The sequence below is a fragment of the Genypterus blacodes genome, unplaced genomic scaffold (genome assembly GCF_046128005.1).
Source record: "Genypterus blacodes isolate CSIRO-AG114 ecotype Tasmania unplaced genomic scaffold, CSIRO-AGI_Gbla_v1 ptg000105l_1, whole genome shotgun sequence".
In the NCBI taxonomy this organism is placed as follows: Eukaryota; Metazoa; Chordata; class Actinopteri; order Ophidiiformes; family Ophidiidae; genus Genypterus; species Genypterus blacodes.
This window is the reverse complement of record NW_027466909.1, coordinates 200,260-219,726: the sequence shown is the minus strand read 5'-3', so window position 1 is coordinate 219,726 and position 19,467 is coordinate 200,260. Positions and strand designations below refer to the sequence as shown.

The 19,467-nt window shown below is 44.8% G+C and overlaps 1 protein-coding gene across 2 annotated transcripts in view; it reads left to right on the top strand.

Moving 5' to 3' along the window:
* kcnma1a (potassium large conductance calcium-activated channel, subfamily M, alpha member 1a) overlaps positions 1-19,467 on the top strand; it is a 126,800-nt gene that overhangs the window by 100,561 nt on the left and 6,772 nt on the right. For both annotated transcript variants that reach the window (XM_076160444.1, XM_076160445.1), the window contains exons 19-27: positions 1,921-2,011; positions 6,120-6,243; positions 7,147-7,371; positions 7,826-8,018; positions 11,269-11,382; positions 15,175-15,305; positions 17,158-17,352; positions 17,676-17,794; positions 18,146-18,370. In XM_076160444.1, coding sequence (XP_076016559.1) covers positions 1,921-2,011; positions 6,120-6,243; positions 7,147-7,371; positions 7,826-8,018; positions 11,269-11,382; positions 15,175-15,305; positions 17,158-17,352; positions 17,676-17,794; positions 18,146-18,370 — 1,417 coding nt within the window. The remainder of the gene's footprint in view (positions 1-1,920; positions 2,012-6,119; positions 6,244-7,146; positions 7,372-7,825; positions 8,019-11,268; positions 11,383-15,174; positions 15,306-17,157; positions 17,353-17,675; positions 17,795-18,145; positions 18,371-19,467) is intronic.

Below are 19,467 nucleotides of genomic sequence, written 5' to 3'. Positions count from 1 at the left end.
CTCCTTTGCACGGATTTGCCTGCCGGTGTCGCTGCCTGGGTGACTTCCAAATGAATTACAAGAGAGGCTTTAGTTTCTTTTCAGCATTTATTCTCTCAAATGCTGCAGGAGTTGTGAGCTTGTGAGCTGCGGTAAAGCTAATAGAAGCCTTCTGTGTTATTTTGCAAGAGGTTACTGTTAACAAATTAAGTTTAAACCAGTCCTTCAAGCAGCCTGATTAGAGATGCATATTTTCAGATGTGGTATTTTCAAAGCACATAGCAGAGAGAATTATTTGTAAAGTGGAAAGTGCTTGTGATATGAGATATTCAGAACATCCAAACGCATAAAGGAAATGTCAGAGAATGACATTTTATTAGAAGGCAAAGTCATATTTCTTATCTTTTATTAGGCAGAATTAGGTGACAGCCTGGAATGGCTCGCTGAGACAATAATGAAATTTCACGTGCTTGGAATAGTCACAGTTTTGCAGTGCAGCGCATTGATTTGCACTAATATCATGCTGTGTTATTGATTTCTAACCAAAGGACTAATATGGTTTTGAAGTGATGCTGCTCTTGGCATTTGAGCTGGTAGAGTTCAGAGCGGATGAGAGTATCTGGGTGCCTGTCTGAGAGCTCTTCAAACGCAGACAGTAGTGAAGATCAGACTGCTGTTAACTAGACTGAAGTCTTCAGACGCTTGAGCTCGCTCTCTCTGTGGCTGTTCGTGCTTGTCCTCTCTGTCTGGGACCGTAGACAGAAAGTTTAAAAAATAGATTTGCGTCTTTTTTTTACATCTCTTGACACAAGAAAGGGGAGCTAAGCTTAAATCAGCTCGAGATCATCTAAAGAGAAGTAGTTATGACTCCGGCGAAGGATCCTGCTAATGTTTACCACCAAAGCGTCAAAGACAAAAAGGGGATATTTGGCGAACATGGAGTTCTGTAAAGTATTTTTCATTTAAAGAGGACATACTTAGGGAGTTAAGTGTAGACACTAACGGGTATAGAAGCAAAGCTATAGTTGGGGTTTGGCTTGGGTTAGGTAGCATAGTCGCTAAGACAGACGTACAACATTTCAGTGTCCTACGATATCGATGCCTTGTTGTTGAATCTTTTGTGTTTCCAACTCGGGCCCGACGTCCAATCAGAACACAGCAGCCTTAAAGAGATGCTACCTGTTTCTTTGCTCAGTGTGCACAGCGATGATGTCGTATTAAATACGTGTCTATATGCACCCCGAAATGGAAATAAGATCATAGGAATCTGCTCTGTATGTGGATGACACACTAATTGACACCCTGTGGAGTGCTGTTCTTCAACTTGTGTGTTGAGTGTTCCTTTGGCATGGAGGTAGACCTGTAGAAGAGCCACTGTGCGCCCTAGTTAGAGCTTGAATGATGGGATTGGGATCAGATAAGAATCATCAAAACGAAACATGTCAAACTACTCCAAAAATCCATCTTCATAACCTCCCCTTTATCTCTCATTGTGTCACCGCTTTCACCGTGTCCCCACTGACAATGACAGTCCAGCACCATCACATGGCAATTAATGGTAAGCATGGTCACTCTGATGCAGACTGCTGGCGGTTCAAGCACCTGAACATAGGCAGCATACAATTCTATAGGTAAAACTGCACCTTAGAATAAGCAAAGTATGGGGGGTTTGGGGATGTGAGCCTTCGGTGACATTTCTAGGTCTTTAATTGGTTTTTCTCCGTGGTTTTCTCCTGCCTTTCTGAAATTTACCTTTGCCCCTTACTAACGCTTTTTATGTATATAAGCGTTCCCTCAGTTTGACAGTGGATTAATTTAGTTTTTTTGTTTTGTTTCCGTTTGCAAAGATGGACCCTGTGTTTTTCTTTAATGTCAGGTCCAGTGCTTTTTACCCCTCCAAACGCTTGCTCCTGTTCTGACATTTTGTGCGTGTGTTTGCAGTCGAGGACGATCCGTCAACGCTGTCGCCCAAAAAGAAGCAGCGCAACGGAGGGATGCGAAACTCGCCCAACAACTCGCCCAAAATGATGAGGTAAGGCGCCGATTTTTATACCCTTCTTCCAGCCTTCAAAAAAAAAGGGAGTGAGGGGGGAAAAGGGGGAGGACGGGGATGGAAGGATGCGTGCGAGAGAGATACTTCAGAGGCGGATGATGCTCGCTGATGGTGAGATGGTGGGAGTTTGGATGGATGGGGAGGGGGCAAATTAGGGGTGGCAGAAGAGGGAGGTAAGAAAGTCTGTGAGCGAAAGAGAGAGGAAGAAGTGCCCCGTTAGGCTCTGGCTGTTTAGGATGGCATGCTGTCTGCTGTTAATGACAGAGCTGAAATAATATTTCTGTCATGAAAAGAGGCTGCGAGGAGCCGTTTGAGAACTCCTCTGGCTTTAAAGTCCCAGCTGTCACCTCCTCCGGTCTGGTCCACATGTACTCCTTAAACAATGCTGGCACTAATGACACCAGCAACCAATCAGGGGACCTGCATGGTTACTTTGCCCTCAGGCTAACTCTTCTATTGTGGGAACCCCTGCGAGTAGCGTTTCTGGTACTTAAGGCCATATGCGAGATGTATCATCACAATCAAATATGAATTCAAATATTACCTCCCTTTTATGCTGTCCCGTGGAATTAAATTGCTGTTAATTGATTTTGAAGGATAAAAGGGAGGTAGGTTTTTGTGTGTGTGTGCGCCCGTGGCTGTGAGGTGGGACGGCAGGATGATGGGGAATATGTAACAGGACAGGAACACGGCGAGCTTAGCCGCCTGTTTCTAAAGAGAAGCAGCGTTATGGGCGTTGTCACAGAGGCTCAGGTTTGTTCATGGTATTGTTTATTTAAGGATGTGGGATAATAATGTTCAGAAGGTGATTTCTACAGTTTTGTTTGTTATTTCACACCGATCAACAACTGCAGAACTTGTTTTCAGGACAATCCTAAGTAAGGAGTAAAATTAGAAATAGCTAAAGAATTTACAACAAGTCTAGATTTGTGATTAGTATTTGCTTTTTGAAATAAAAAAACAAGATTGAGAAAATGTGGAGGGGAAATATAAACTAACAAATAATTTCAACAGTAAGAGTGAGATTTTCCCATTTTTTTCCCATTTTTTTTCTTTGTATAGAAAAAGATATTTGGAGAATTTCTGATCACATCTTACGAGGTATCAGTTGCAGAGCTTTGTTCTCCTGTTCAGTCAATCATTGTAATCCTATACTGCAACATTTGTGGTTGCAAATGAGAGCCAAAATAAATGAAAAGCAAAATTACACAAAAGACTTTGTACCCGAGGCTTGATATTGAATTTTATGCAGCACAACTTATTTCTGACTTCACTTGGTTGATAGTGTTTTTGGTTATTACTGTGTATTTTCCTTAAATCCTGGTATTTTAGCCCTGCTAGCTTCCCTTAGGCAACGTTCCCTCCTACTGCACTAACGTGCCAGTGTGATTTGCGAATTTGTCCAGCATCCTGGTCGTCCTCCCCCTCAACTTCTCCAGAAAAACAGGCGTTTAATAAGCCTTCGCACTTGCCAAACCATTAGCCCGACACAGAGTCGTACCCTTCAGTCTCGTTTGCATCATTTCAGATGCCCTCGCTCAGAGGGAGAAAACACAACCAAACACTGGCACATTTCCAGCTAAATGCTTGTTTAAAAGGGTGTTTAGTTTGCCTAACTTAAAGCACGCAACCTTTTCTTCTCTGCCTCTTTCTTTGCTGAGGAACGGTCCCTGCTTGCCATGTAATATATGCATCTCTGCTTTGATCTCGCAGTGATAATAATTCTTGCGAGTTATTTACTGGGTTTTGAAAAGGCTTCAAAGCGGTGTCAAAGTTTTCTCTGCTTTAGGGTAGCTTCTGTATTCTGCTGGCTCTTGGGTACTGGGATGACAGGTCCTCTGTTATAGGTGTAGACTCGTTTTTTTCTCCAAGTCCTCGCCCTCAGCAAAACATCAAATTACCCATCGCGGTCCACGGCCCCCCTTCACAGCTGCCCCCTTCGACGTATAACAGCGTATATATTAAACAGTTGTGCTTTACAAGGTGGATTTTATGCACAATGAAAAGTGATTGTTTGAGGTAGCCTTAGGGATACTTTATTCTACAAGCGAGGAGGAGGAGGAAAGGGGGGGTGAGACGCTGAAGAGAGCGAGCAGCAGTGCAAGCATATACCATATCAAGTATGGTTTTTACAGGACTTGCAGCCTGAAGGCCTTTGTAAATAAATAATGATCAACAGATTGGCTGTGGGTTTTTGAAAAGCATGCCTTTGTCAGTTTGCATGATGGGGAAAATTTTCAAAGCGAGAGGCTGCCTTCGTAGCCTGGCAGAAAGGGATTGTGGGAGCACGCCCATCCCCAGTTTGTGACTGCGGAGTGATACACTGGAATAACTCAACGCCGTTTGAAATATATACTGAGGGAGGGAGGGAGAGACGAAGGAATAAAGAGAGACGGGGAGTGAGACACGCTGTGAGGGAGATATTTGTCCTATATAAAGTGCATCTGATAAAATACTTTGGAAATATTCACTCTGTAATGCGTCGGGCTGTGAACGCATTGCGCTAAATTCCATCCGTACACATTAAAATTTCAAAAGTATCCTCCTTTGCTTTGTATTTGGGACATAACTGCGCTCTTTTCCTACACGAGGTCACTTTTAATCAGGGTTTACCTCTGGGTTGACCTGCCCTCTGCCCGGCTGCGTTAGTACAAAGTCATTTCCCTGCAGCCAATCAGGCGTGTCACCGCGCTAACAAGCTGCCGTTGCCGCGGCGGCATTAACACCACTTCCACAAACCTCTTTGACGGGTCACAACTGACAACACGCATCCGAGAAAGTCACAGTATCATCCGCCGCTGACATCCCTTGGGCGTGGCGCCGCGGCTCAGACGTCATGTCTGCTCTCGCCGAGCCTCGTGGTAGGTTCAACCCCGGGCGGGGAGGAGGGGGCGTGTGTGTGTGTGTGTGTGTGTGACAGGCTGCCAGTCACGCTGCTGACAGCTCTGTGAAAGATAGCTGTCTTGGCAGAGAGAGAGGTGGAGCGGCAGCCCGCCTGCACCAGTCAGCCCCTGCATGGAGGCGAGTGGAGCCGAGCAGATTGAAGTGACGGGGGTGGGGTGGAGGGGTGGGGGTGGGAGACGGGGCGAAGGGGGGCCTCCTGCAGTTGATTGGCGCAACACGCGGCTCTGGATGAAAGATTCAGGCTGAGTGTAAAAACACTAAATGCTGTCAGTGTTATTATCACCTGCACTAACTGATAGAGAGAGAGAGATAGAGAGGGAGAGAGAGGGCGAGAGAGAAGGAGAGAGAGAGGCTAATTGACAGCTTCTTCTTCTTTTTTTTCAACTTCAACTTTTCTCGCGATGGCATGCAACCCAAATGCCGGCTGAAGGAAGAAGCAACATCAAAGCCTTGTCAGTGAATGACAGTGTTGATAGAGGGTAGAGAGACTGATACTGAGAGAGATATATGTCAAATTCTTCTCCCATATTACTCAAACGCCCGTCTCTCTCTCTCCATCTGGCTCTCTCTCATTTTTTGGATTCTGAGCTGTGCTGCTGATGAGATAAGATTTCATTACTCTCGTTGCTGTATGGCTGTAAATGAAGTGATGTTCATTAGGGGGAGAAAATCACCAGGATCCACAGTAGGTCGTCATATTTTGGGGTTACGTGTTTCTGTGAGATCACGTCGTGTAGAATGAGCGCAGGAGCGGGAACACTGGTGTAACGGCAGTGACAGGAGGCCCTTTCTGGTCAGTGTTACACCGGATAAAACTCAGCTGCTCCCCTGCTGTAGATTAGTCTGTTTGGCTGTGACACGCTGCTGAAACATTAATGGCCGTCAGTCGCGGGAAGCAAAATGAGATTGGGCAAATTCCTGAAATATTTAAAAGTGCAAGCCTTGTTGGAGCTTTTACTGTTTGTGCCACACGGTGTCAGGAAGCGGTACAGAGGGTAAAAGCTGGTAATTGGCTTTGTGTTGTCGTTCCGTGTCAGACGGCAGCACGCAGGCTCGCACTCTGAAGAGCATCAGGGTGACCGCCGGATACACGTCTGTAATCCCGATGAGGAAATTCCGAGTGATGAATTGAGCGAAGAAGTGATCTGTCTGGTTTTCATACCTGATCGTTTTCCCTCAACAGACACGACCCCCTCCTGATCCCCGGGAACGACCAGATCGAGAACATGGACATGAACGTGAAGAGGTATGACTCGACAGGGATGTTTCACTGGTGCCCGTCAAAGGAGATCGAAAAGGTCATCCTGGTGAGTGTGTGCGGCCGAGATCTCGCTTAGCGCAAACCTGTACACATGAAATGTTTAGGAAAAGAACAAATGCAGAGGTTAAGTAAGTATGCGGAGGAGCAAAACTCTCCCACCCACGCACTGCAGTAAACACAATCACGTACTAATGTGTATCAAAATCTCTCTCACTGCCTCTCTGTTGTTTCAAGGTGAGTCGAATGTTTTCTTTATACGCCCAACACCGATCTGTCAACAACTTCACACACACACACACACACACACACACACACACACACACACACACACACACACACAGACACACACACACAGACACACACACACACGCACTAACACTTTCTGAGCTGCTTTAAACAGGAGCTTTGTTAGCGTTGAGCTTTAGACATACATTTCTCAGTTTTCAGGGTTGGTGCAAAGTTGCCAAGAGCGACTTTGCACAGCTAAAGTCGATACAGCATATAGAAAACATTTTTCTGTTGCAATTGTTTGGAGTGGATTAGACTTCAACTCTCAGCAGGTTGAAGGTGAAATCTAGAAGTATGCATGTAGATACCTGTGGCTACCTAAGAAGTGTCGGTTGTAGCTCCTGCCTAAGTACTTTACACAAAGATGCAATACCTGACAAACCTGCGGGGGCAGTGACGTCAAACTTTGGTTGCTGGCAGCAAAATGGACCAAAGTTTGAGGCAGAAGCAGCCGGTCCTGGTTGTGGCGCTGTGGAGCAAAACACCAGAAGTCGTTCTATACATGTTTCTACTCTCTCATTGCCCCCCTGTGGCTTTTGCATCAACTCTGCACGATTTTCTTCCTCCCTGTTGGCAGCGCCCATTTGTATATTTCAATCTGTTCGCAACCCTGATCCGTTCTCTCTCTCTACTCTTCTCTGTCCCCTTCTCTTTGGAGCAGACCCGAAGCGAAGCCTCCATGACGGTGTTGAGTGGTCATGTAGTGGTCTGTATATTTGGGGATGTCACGTCCGCTTTGGTGGGGCTGCGAAACTTGGTGATGCCTTTAAGAGCCAGTAACTTCCATTACCACGAGCTGAAGCCCATAGTGTTTGTGGGCTCGCTTGAATACCTGCGCAGAGAGTGGGAAACCTTGCACAACTTCCCCAAGGTGTCCATCTTACCTGTGAGTATACACCGCCCACTACCATAGTAAGAGGCAGAGCTGGGATCAAGCATGTTTTGAACTACATTGATATTCCGATTTGATCTCAAATGACTCAATTGAATGCTGGCGCAGCCATAGCTCAGCTACACGTCCTCGTCCTGCATGTTCAAGACCAGAGTTTATGTGAGCGGCAACATCACAGATGGCATTGCTGGCTGCCTTGGAGCTTGTTAGGCCTGGTTTGAGTGATGATGAGAGAGGAACCCCGAGCACAGAGCCTCAGCACGGAATCGCCTTTAGATTAGTCCGTGTCTCTGATTCCCAGATGCCCAGTTAGATCAGCGGAATGTCATCGCCTCACAACAAGAATTCTTGTTAACTAATTTCCCAGCGCTCCACTGGGCTCACTCCTCTCTTCGTGTCTCTGTCTCTCTCTCTCTCCTTCTGTCTCTCTCTTCTCCTCCCCCTAAAGGGTACACCATTAAGTCGGGCAGACTTGAGGGCTGTCAACATCAACCTCTGCGACATGTGCGTGATACTGTCAGCCAATCAGAACAATATCGACGACGCCTCGCTGCAGGATAAGGAATGCATCTTGGCGTCGCTGAACATCAAATCTATGCAGTTTGATGACAGCATCGGGGTCTTGCAGGCTAATTCCCAAGGTAAGGAGCTCCACCATGTGTGCTGCTGCCCAAAGGGGACAAGTTGTGGCAGGGAGGGAATGATGGAACTCTTAAGATGGAAGAAGAAGAAGAGAGAGGAGGGATGGATGTACTGTAGAGTCTCTTATGTCCCCCCCTAACCGAAACACCCTGCGACTTTGACTGGCATCTCTAAACTGACTTTACTGTAACTCCCGACGACACGCGCACACATAACACAGTGTTGATTGCTTCATTAAGCCTCTGAAGAGTGTTTACTCCACATCATTTTCAGATTATTCCACTCTTGTCCGTAGCAATTACATGCCGCTAAAGCTCCTTGATAATACTTTTTAATGATGTAATCAACGTGACTGTGTCATTTGATGTTGTTCCCCCTGATCTGGTGTCTGGCAGATCGTCTGGAACAGATTGTTGATGTTTGCAGACAAACACACGAACCTGGCATCCCATCAGGCCTCATCATCATTAAGCAGCTAGTACAAATCACCAGGCAGGCCAATTCAGCTGCTCCTCATTAGTCACAACAAAACAGTCACACACACACAACCACACCTCTTTGCGTATGAATGCACGCAAACACACACACACACACAGACACACACAGACACAGACACACATGCAATGCATCAGACACATCCACAGTCTTCAGTTTATCATTAGCTGCAGAGACGTGGCGTGCCTTTAGCTCACTGCTATTTAATGCCACGGCGCTGAATGTTGTAAATACAAATCAAAGATGAAGGTCCAAGAGGCCGTTATTTTTAGTGCCGAGCACTTCCACATGTTTTAGGAGAATGCCAATGCTGTTATTTCTCCGGCCGTGAGTGAGTGATGTCCTGTCGATAGCCGCGCCGCCGAGGCACAATAAGCGGGGGTAAATCTGAGCGCGAGCCGCTCTGGGGAGCCGTTTTCACCCAGAGCCACCTCAATATGGAGGCGCACCAGCCTATATCCTCTCCCAGGGTCGATTGATGGAGCCTATTGTCATCAATAATTGGGTCTTATGTCAACCAACCGCTCCAGTGATAAATACTTCACTTTGGGAATCATACACAGATGCACGCACGCAATCATGCCGACACGCAGAAACACACACGTACACTCAGACGCTGCTATTGTATCACAGGTGTCGCTTTGGGGATTCCTGCCTCCTAGCGATGCTCCCATTCTGGTGCCGTCTGTGGAATTTAAAACAAGGAGGTGCAAATGAATAAGTAAACATGAGCTTTCCTGGGGGAGAGCTTCTCACGGCTGCTGCAGCGTGTAGTCGACCACAGAGCTCAGCTGTGCCTGGGGGGCTACAGGGGGTAAAGGGGCATGTAACCCAGATCTCACATGTCTGCTGTACGTTGCAGAAACACAGACGAGGTTTCATTCTCAGCCAGGAGGGAGGCACGGGTTTGACCGTAAACTTTGGCTCCTCGAAAGGAGAGAAGTAAATATGAAGAGCTGATCTCCAAATGCTATACAGCCTCTGGATTTAAAGAATGTTCTGCTCTTTTATTTTTCATTCAATTTAACTTTTGTTTACAATCATTTAATCAGGTGTGGAAGAAGTTGCAAGGATTAAGATTTTTCTCCATATTTAGCATCTCTATCTATATTAGGAAAAAATATAGGGTTTTTTCTTTTAGATTTTTAAAAATATATTCCATTTTAAATTCAATATTGGAATTAAAGATAAAGTAAAGATATAATCAGGTGTCCTTATGATTTGCTGGGTATTTTAAGGGCTAAAGACAGGAAGACACTGTTAGTTAACCTGTTTTTGCCGAAGGCCATCTGAAAAAGAAGACAAATTGTATTTTCATTCCCTTAAATACTTCATGTAAGATCTATATTTTCCTCTAAATCATAAATTACCCTCTTGGCTGTATCAGATCATTTAGGTTGCTGTAATATTTACTCCATACTTACTGTGGAGTGAGGATGAGGATGATTAGAACCTTCGGCAGGCTGGTCTCACAGTTCTCCAGCTCGGCTTTAGGAAGACGTACAGCTCACTGACTAATACTGTAGTCTGTGAGCTGTTTGTATCCTAACAGGTTGTGAAAGCAGCTCAGCAGCAGGCATCATGTATCCCTGCTCCCACCAACCATTGCGTTCTGCACTACACACTGTGCACAACAGAAAAAGGCTCCTCTACACCTGTGTATCATCTTCATGTTCACTATGATACAGTAAGAGCTGTGTTTTTAGAGGCGATATCCCAAACTGACTGTCACTCTCCAGAAGAGTAAACATCATCCTTTATGGACATCGACAAAATGATGTTCGCACTGACTGAGCTCGTGCTTTCTGTTTGACTTGGAGTGTCAAAGCGCCGTTATTTCCAAGTTCAATAATTGGCATAACAACACTTCTGATTATCCCCGGCTCCAGTTCAGTGTGTGCTTCCTGTTGTGTACTAAACTCGGTGTCTTTTCTCTTGCAAAGGGTGAGAAGATCTCTTTTGTAATGTAAGCAGCTCATTGAGTTCGTGACAGCCACACACACGCACACACGTATACACACAAACACACACTTGCAGAGAATTTGCAATCCTTTTAAAACTTTGTGACCTGAATATATTCCCTGCTTTATATTTCCTTGGTAGTGAAACTATAAGCCAGCGTTTTGCTGTAGTCAGCACTAAATGATGGATGTCAAAACACAGTTGATGCATTATGCATATAGCATTACAGATTTAAGGTGTTTACTTGTCACTTTGAGGAAATGCAAAAATGTGAAGTCATGTGAATTCATACCGCTGTCACTCGCGCTTGTATTTCATGCCTCTGAACCACGCCACTTCCGATAAAAGGTTTTCAGGATCCACTTCGCCAATTTTATCGTAACAAAATGAACAACATATAAAATTTATATCAGCCCGTTGATGGAGGGCTGTGAATGCTAAATATGTCTTGGCTGACCCCTAAAAGCATGGTGCCTGTATTGCAAATTGCACACAGGTGCCTTGTTTGCTTACCCTCCTCCTCCTCTTCTTCCTTTTTTTTTCTGTCAATCCACACTTTTGAATGACACAGAAAGCACACGTCAACACACGCCACATTGAGTGAGGCGACATGCACTTTGTATAATGGTATTGATGCAGACTTCCAGGTCACATCTGTACACTTATGATACCAGTGCAGGAATAGCCAGACATGCGTTTGTGTTTGGATTGTAGTTTTCTGTACCTTGTATCTTTTGCTGTCACACTCTTTTTTCTTACTTTTTTACTGATCCGATCTACATCTGTGTTCAGGTTTCACGCCTCCTGGAATGGACAGGTCATCTCCAGACAGCAGTCCAGTACATGGCTTCGTGCGTCAGGCTTCCGTCACCACAGGATCCAACATCCCCATCATCACAGAACTAGGTAACACTCTCTCCACCTGCCGCCTCAGTAGCAGTCAAAGGCAACTGGACTCGCTTTTAAGTCTCTCCTTCCTTTGAGAAGCTTCATCTTCACCGAGAAGCTTGGACAAGGGTAGAAACATTTTCAAGACAAAAGCGCAAGTCCAGCGGCCTCGTCTGCTACTGCCAGTCCTAGTAGAAGCATCCAGTCGTACCTGGATTAATGACAATCTTCGTAGGCGCACTTGTACAGATGTCGCATGCCACACACAGTAACCTCAGATGAACTCATAACTCATTTGCAGACACATAGCGCCCCAAACTTTAACATCACTCTACTACCAAAAGTTCCAACCCATTCACAGACACACCAGGAATGTGTGATGTGGAATGTCTTTGGTCGCTTTCTTTCATACTGTCAGTCGCTTTGCCCGACTCGGGTTCATATTTGTACACGAATCATTGTTCAAATGGCGATAACACCAGCTGAAAGGTTCCAGTAAATATCAGATCTGAGTCCGTAACGCAAGACGAGCGTTTTTCAGACTAAAGCTAAATCTCCTGCAGTTTGTCGGCTAATGCACAAGAGCAACACAGCCTGATGGAGAGGGCGAGAAGAGAAAGGGAAAGAGCAAGAGAGTGAAAAGGTAGAGGGGGGGGGAAAAAGTGCCATGCTTGCAAAATGGGTCCATTTATTAATAACAATGGCGGTGGCTGTATTCCCAGTAGTACGGGGGACTCATGAAACTTTCAGATCTCAGAGGGCCTTACAGAAGCACCAGAGACCGGCTACTCTGTCTCCCCTGACCCAATTAGAGAGCAGCGGAGCATGAGGCCGGCGCGAGGAAAGACCAGCGAAAGGAAAGGAGATACCTAATGTTACTTGTAACAGGGCCAGCCATTACCTGCGGAGAGGGCTCTGCCATTAGCCTCGCTCCTGGCTGCATGCGTAATCATCAAAAGTAGACGCCATCCACGTCGGGGAGTCGTTTGGCTTTTTTTTTTGGCCGCCCAGGACTCGGAATGCAAGCCGGCAGAAGCTGGAGTGTTTGTGCTCGGAGCTAATGAATTTCACCGCGACGGCAGCAGCAGATGCGATAACATTGTCCTTCACCTCCTCCTCGAAAGGGAAAGAGTAGGAACACGCAGGGGAGAGAGTGCCAGGAGCAGATGAATTCCAAGTTGAATTGTCTGAGTTGCGTGATCCGTTTTGTTGCGTGACGCGTACAGTAGGTGTGTACCAGATAAGACCCCGTTCATCCCTTTGACTGCCTCCACGTGTTCTAACTCGTCTTTGTTTTCGCGGTGTAGGCCTGTAACGGTTCAAACATCGCAATCTACCGCACGCTCTGATCCGCGGCCCTTTCAAGATGGCAGACAACCGTGAACGCCTTGGCGGTACATCCAGGAGTTGACAGCGGCCCAGTTGTGAGGCGGCGCTACGCGGGGTTTTTTTTGGTTTTGCGACTGTTTCAATAACTGCCTCATTTCTCCCCTCCTCTCTGCCTCGCCACCATTAGCCAAACCTGGCAAACTGCTGCCGTTGGTTCCACTCAGACAGGAAAAAAAAAGTGGAACCAACATAGAAATGATAACGGAGCTGGGTAAGCCGAGCCTTTTGTCCTCCGCTGCCGCTCGTTCCCTCGCTCCGCCGCTCCTCTCCTCATCAGCTTGTCTTGATTTATCTGGCTGCAGTCGAGGCCCTCGCCGCTCTCATGGCTTCACTCCCAACACGTTTTTATTCTCCGTTCTGGTTGAAATTGACTGTCTTGTTTTGGCACCCCCCCCTTTTTTTAAATGATTTTTTTTCTTCGTCTTTTTGTTTCTTTCCTTCGCCCCCTCCAGTTGCGTTTGCAGAGCATCGCTAGACCTTTGATCATGCTCGCTCTGTCCTTGTGGCTGTTTTCATGGCTACCCCCTCCTTCCCCCCGTCATTCCCCTTCACCCCTCTTCTCCTTTACACAGACGCACACACACACACACACACACACACACTCTTTTCACTCCTTTGGCCCAGGCCGTTTGCATCAACCCCTTGTCTCTTTGACTGACATTTCTGTTCCACAGCGCACAGGAAGCCTGGGAAGAAATCAGATTTCAGACACAAAAAAGGAAAAAAAACCTGGAGATCAAACAGTCTTTTAAGCTGTTTATTTATTTTTCTCCTCCAGACCACACGTCTGAAGAAGACATTGCAGGCGTCAAATGAAACCTTGTGTGATTCTCTTTCAAACAGTGCTGCTCTCAGAAGCTTTCAGAACCCACTGGCGCTAGAGAGGGAGAGATAATGTAAAGAAAGAGCCGGGCGCTATAGGGAACACAGATGTGCCACTCATTGGACACATTGGACTTTCTGTTCCCTCACTTTATCCCAAACAACAGACCATTTTCACCTGTAGTCGGCAGAGCTTTGTATTTAGTCCATAGTTGACGATGGCATTTATATGCTTGTAACCTTATTTTTATTCATTGTGACTCTGGTTCTGCCATTGGAAATGATTTGTATACAATCACGCCGACTGCTCGAGTTGCCGTAACCATAAAAAATGGGGTGGGAGGGGGGCTGCAGGTCATATTATCGATTTCCTGCGTCCTGCTTTCCTGGAGGAATGTGTTTGGCTCCACTCCACCTATTAACTTGTCACAATAACGAGCTTCACTCACGCTGTCCGACTCAAGAAAGTCACAAGGATTCATTTTCGTGTCACGTACTCCCCCCTCCTTTGTCGGACATTTTAGAGACTTGGATATTTTAACACTAAACACACACAATTCATTGTCAGGTACATAACATTTTGCATGATAGAAATGGATACATTTTTATTTATGTATGAGAGCAAACTAGCATCCACAGCACCAGAAGAAGATAACTCCATCCATGACGTCATGTTTTCTTCTGTTCACCTTTAAGATGTCTTTTTTTAATTAATCATTGATTTAATTTTCAGGGCACAGGTACATTTTTGAGGTGCCTAATGTCAATGTTGATGATGTGACACACACATCAATCATGGGGAACTTCTGAAATGCATAGCATGAGTTTTTAAGTGCATGGTGTTGACAGAAGCCATCGTTGAAGTCTCACTTTTACTGCATTCAGACGTAGATTTAGATTTAGTCAAAGTTTATTATCATTCAACCTATACATATAGTGTACACATTCAGCACATATATCTTTATTTATACGTTTATTTATCTTTAATTACGTGTGTTGTATTTCAGCACTTTGCTAAATATGAATGCTACACAATCAATAGAATGGCCACTGTCTCTTGATTTAAAATCTGTGTGTCTGTGCGTGTGTGTGTCTGTTGTGATTGCAATATACCTTAATGGTTTTGTACTGCAGTAATTGAAAAAGAACAAGAAACAGTGGCTATGAGGTGCTAATGCAGACTAAATGTAAAGGGACTTCTACAATGGTTATCACTGTGTATGCATATGTGAATATATGTTTTCTTAATGTTTCAATGGAGGAAACGCACTCTGCATGTGAACTGTAGGCTGAGTAAGCGCCACAAATTGCAGCATCTGAATAATGACATATTGGTGGTAATTTATGACACTGTAGATATTTTGAGAAGAAATTGTAAAAACTGCAAAGTGTAAAAAAGAAAATATAATGTGCATCATTTGCATTATATTGCAAGACTTTTGTCAGACCCTGCATCAATACCCAAAACTCCAACTCTTTTCAAAGCTGAAGTGAATAAGAGAAATATCCCATATTTCTCAGTTGTGTTAGTGAGTGTGTTCCACTCAGTGGTTTTTTCGTAGCCTCAGTCTCTAACTCACCTCTGTTTCCTTCTCTCAGTAAATGACTCAAATGTTCAGTTCCTGGACCAAGATGATGATGACGACCCAGACACTGAGCTGTACCTCACTCAGCCCTTCGCCTGCGGCACAGCTTTCGCTGTCAGTGTGCTCGACTCCCTGATGAGTGCAGTGAGTACTCAAACACACTGTACACTCATTTTTGGAATGTTAAAAAAAATATCTTTAATATCTAAATGATATCTATTTTCTAATCCATTCTGGTCTGTATGATTCAAAATTGCTTCTAATCACCTTCTTTTCGTTAGTTAGTTGGTGGCAATAATTTCCAGACTCCAGACTGTCTTAGAAGACAAGTAAAAAGTTTATAAATGGGAAATAAAATGAAAGAAAACTCAGGTGAAGCAATCCAGAGAGAGGGAGAGAAAGAGAGGGAGAGAGAGCCCTCCTCTCTTCAAACAACAATGTTTGAATAGGAGCTGTAGGTGAGGAATATATATATAGTATATAATATAGCAAGACAACAATACAGCAATCCTGGTTCAGTGTGTCCACCAATACACAGATGAAGGTTTACACAAGAGGGAAGGTTGTTTGGGTTAAAGTCCTCAAAGTTACTTTACAAATTATAATTTTTCTTTCACTTCTTTGCTGGTTGTCACTGTACATTATTAGATTGAAGGTTCAAGGTTTTACTATCAGGAGGGGAGCGGAATTGTGGTCAAACTGAACAATGCAACACTTGAGGCTAAGTGTGTTTCCACGCATGCTGTGCTGCGATTGAATAATGTGGAATAAGACGTTTACACGGAGGGCATGGGGCTGCACAGTGTAGGTCTGTTCCTTTTAAAACGTCTCATGAACAGATTTTTGTAGCTAGTGTCTTTTCTCAGTAGATGAAAATAGGGCAACTTTGGGGATGATTTACCGCAGATGTGTGGCTCCAGCATTTCAGGTTGGCAGAAGATGGTAAATGAATTGGTACATTGATCAGACCTTCCTGTCAGCTCCACTGACATCAAAAGAGAATCTACTGGCACCGCTGCTCATCTGAAGCATTACGAATGCAACTTTCAAGAGCCTTATTAGATCTTTTAACAAAGTAAGTGTTGAAGGTTAGCGTAATGGCAATGACACAGCTTGGCTCTTAACAGGGCCAGAAAATCAGTCTTTCATCTTTTGACAGTGTCATCGCTGTGTCGTAGATGAGATAAAGCCAGGGGAGGAAAAAAAAGAAGAAATCCTCTCCTACACCTCATTTTTCCTCTCCTCTCCTCGTGACCGTCGGCGTGTTTCCCTTTGGCGCTGTGATGGCTTAATTCCAGCGGCTGAGTGAGAGGTTAGAGGGCCGCCGAGAGCCAAGCCGAGCGGGGAGTAGAGCAGGCGTCAGCTGTAGTCTGGCACCGGTCAGAGGTGAGGCCGGCTAATGGACAGTGCTCATCCATCATGAGGCTCCGCAGGCCTGTCAGGGGGGGAGGGGGGGCGCCCGGCGAGAGGAGCTGCCACTCTGGCTCGGCTACCGCGGTGACATCGGCTGTCGTCGCACGCCGGGAGAAAGCAGCTCCTGATCAGCTTGAAGGACAAGAGGAGCTGACAGCAGCACAGCACAGTCGATTAGATGTTTCAGAAGGGAAAGAGGGCATCGCAGTGTGTAGAACCAATAGATCACTGTGAGCGCTGATCCTTCATTGCGTCATATCAACCTAATCTTTTTGATTCATGTGTTCCCCTAAATTAATGAATCAAAGTGGAAATCTGTACATAACCTTTGTGTGTGAACAGTTATTTTAGTTGTCCTTGCTTTATGGATTTAATCTTCAATCAACTCTTAACCTCAACTTTTTGGCAGGTTTATGCTTCATTTCAACCACAGTTGCCTGAGTGGTGTCACACACCACTCAGGAAGAGCCAGACTCAGTCAACATACATGCTCAGTCTTCATAACATCTCCTCACATTTGCTACCTTTATACCTGCGACTCTAAAGGGGTCTGCTCACGTATATCTCCTCTCATCATTCCCAGACGTACTTCAACGACAATATCCTCACGCTGATTCGGACGCTGGTCACAGGGGGGGCTACACCGGAGCTGGAGGCTCTGCTAGCTGAGGAGAATGCTCTCCGAGGAGGCTACAGCACGCCACAGACACTGGCCAACAGAGACAGGTGTCGCGTTGCTCAGCTAGCCCTCTACGATGGGCCTTTCGCTGACTTAGGGGTGAGTGAATATTGACGCTTAAGGTGATCTGTAATCCGATGTGAAGAACAGTGATCACGCAACACAGACCTTCCAAATTCCAAGACTTCTGTGTTGAACAGCTTGTGCTTATATCTTATCTTGTTACTGCTTGTGTTGTTGTGTTGTTTGTATTACAATTGCGCCGCTTGATTTCACCATTTAGCCGACACGCTCTCATATGCAAAATATCTTGTGTAATGCCGACGTTTAATTCATACCATTTACATTTACTACAGCTGAGCCTGATCATCAGAGAGAGCGAACACACACACTGATGCTGCCTTTGTTCTGTTCTCTGTCAGGACGGCGGCTGCTACGGAGATTTATTCTGCAAAGCATTGAAGACATACAACATGCTGTGTTTCGGGATTTACAGATTAAGAGACGCCCACCTCGGTGCGCCAAGCCCGTGCACAAAACGGTAAAATACCTGCGTTTTCTCCATATCGGAAAGAGACATTTTGATGTAATATGTTAATGATTGATTAGTTCCATACCTGTCATGTGGGTCTATACACGCACTTCATTTTATGCTGGTTTATCTACAATAATTTCTCATTTTATATAACAGATACAGTTGATGTGGAATTATTTTCTTACTTCACATTCATAGACGCATGATTCATTTCCTATCACAAGCAATTGCACTCACTCTCAAATCTGTTTGAATTTATCTCTTTTCTTTGCAGTATCGTCTCATTACTCACAAAATAAACTTTAGTTGTTTTAAGCTTGGCATCAACCTTATTTTCCCTGTTTGTTTTCTCGTTAGATATGTGATCACGAACCCGCCGTACGAGTTTGAGCTGGTGCCCACAGACCTGATCTTCTGCCTAATGCAGTTTGACCACAACGCAGGCCAGTCTCGGACAAGCTTGTCCCACTCTTCCCACTCCTCCCATTCCTCAAGCAAAAAGAGCTCCTCCGTCCACTCCATCCCCGCCAGCAACCGGCAGAACCGCAGCAGTAAGACCCGAGAGTCCCGCGACAAACAGAAGTACGTACACACGGCCCTTAATGTGCATGCTTAGTGTTTTATCTATATTTTTAGAGGTGTGTGTATGTATGTGGTGTGTGGTGTGTGGTGACCCAGCGTTGTTGGATCCTGTGTGTGGTGTGTTTGTGCTACGTGTCCGTGCCTGGTGTTTGTGGGTTTCTTCCATAATCATCATAATCGTGCATGTGGTCCTCACTCACATCACAGTGACATGACATAAACAAATTGGTACGATTACAAGAAGAACTACAGTTAAAGATCCAATGTGATTGATCTTAAAAATGATCCATGAAATAATACAGCGCAGACATGTGTGTGTCCTTTGGTGGACCTGTTTAATGTCTTGATATTCAGGTAAAGGGTTGGCCCGAGTACTGTTTAAGGATTTTAATATTTGCTGTAGGTTTTTTTTGTGTTTACTTCTACACATGTCTAGGTCCATTATACGTGGGCCAAGCTTCTTTTTCCACAAGTATTTGAATACTGGAACAGTCGGGGCCAACCCTATTTAGATGTTCTTTGTCCAACTGGTTTGATTAATATTTGTGAATTGTTGTTTTTGTTTTGTAAATGTGCGTTGATATCTGTATACTTAAAGAATGCATGATCATGAAGTATTATTGACAAATTAGATTTATAGAACACAATTGGGCCTAAATGACTGATACTCATTAGATCATTCCTCACGAGCGGTGTTGATATTTTGTTATTCATCGTGCATCTGTACGGCTTTACTGCATGTCCATGTTGGTAGCCCTCTTTTGCAGTCTCTTATTTCCTGTTTAAGTTTATTACAATATGCATTTTTAATTTTGGTGAAATATTTTGACCGACAGATGATAAACTGTATTGTCCTAGCCAAAAATATCTATACGTATACATTTGGCAGACTAACTTAATTAAGTATTCTAAAAGCATGCAGATTTGTTACAATCGTACTCTTCACTTTAGGATTACAGAATGAGTAAGCCCTCTATACATCTCATTGTCCAGATGTATGATGTAGTCTAAACATTGCTTTAACTTAACATGCAAGCCGTAGATGGACTGATTTGCCAGTTTGCTGTATTTGCCTTGTAGACTGTAAATACAACTTA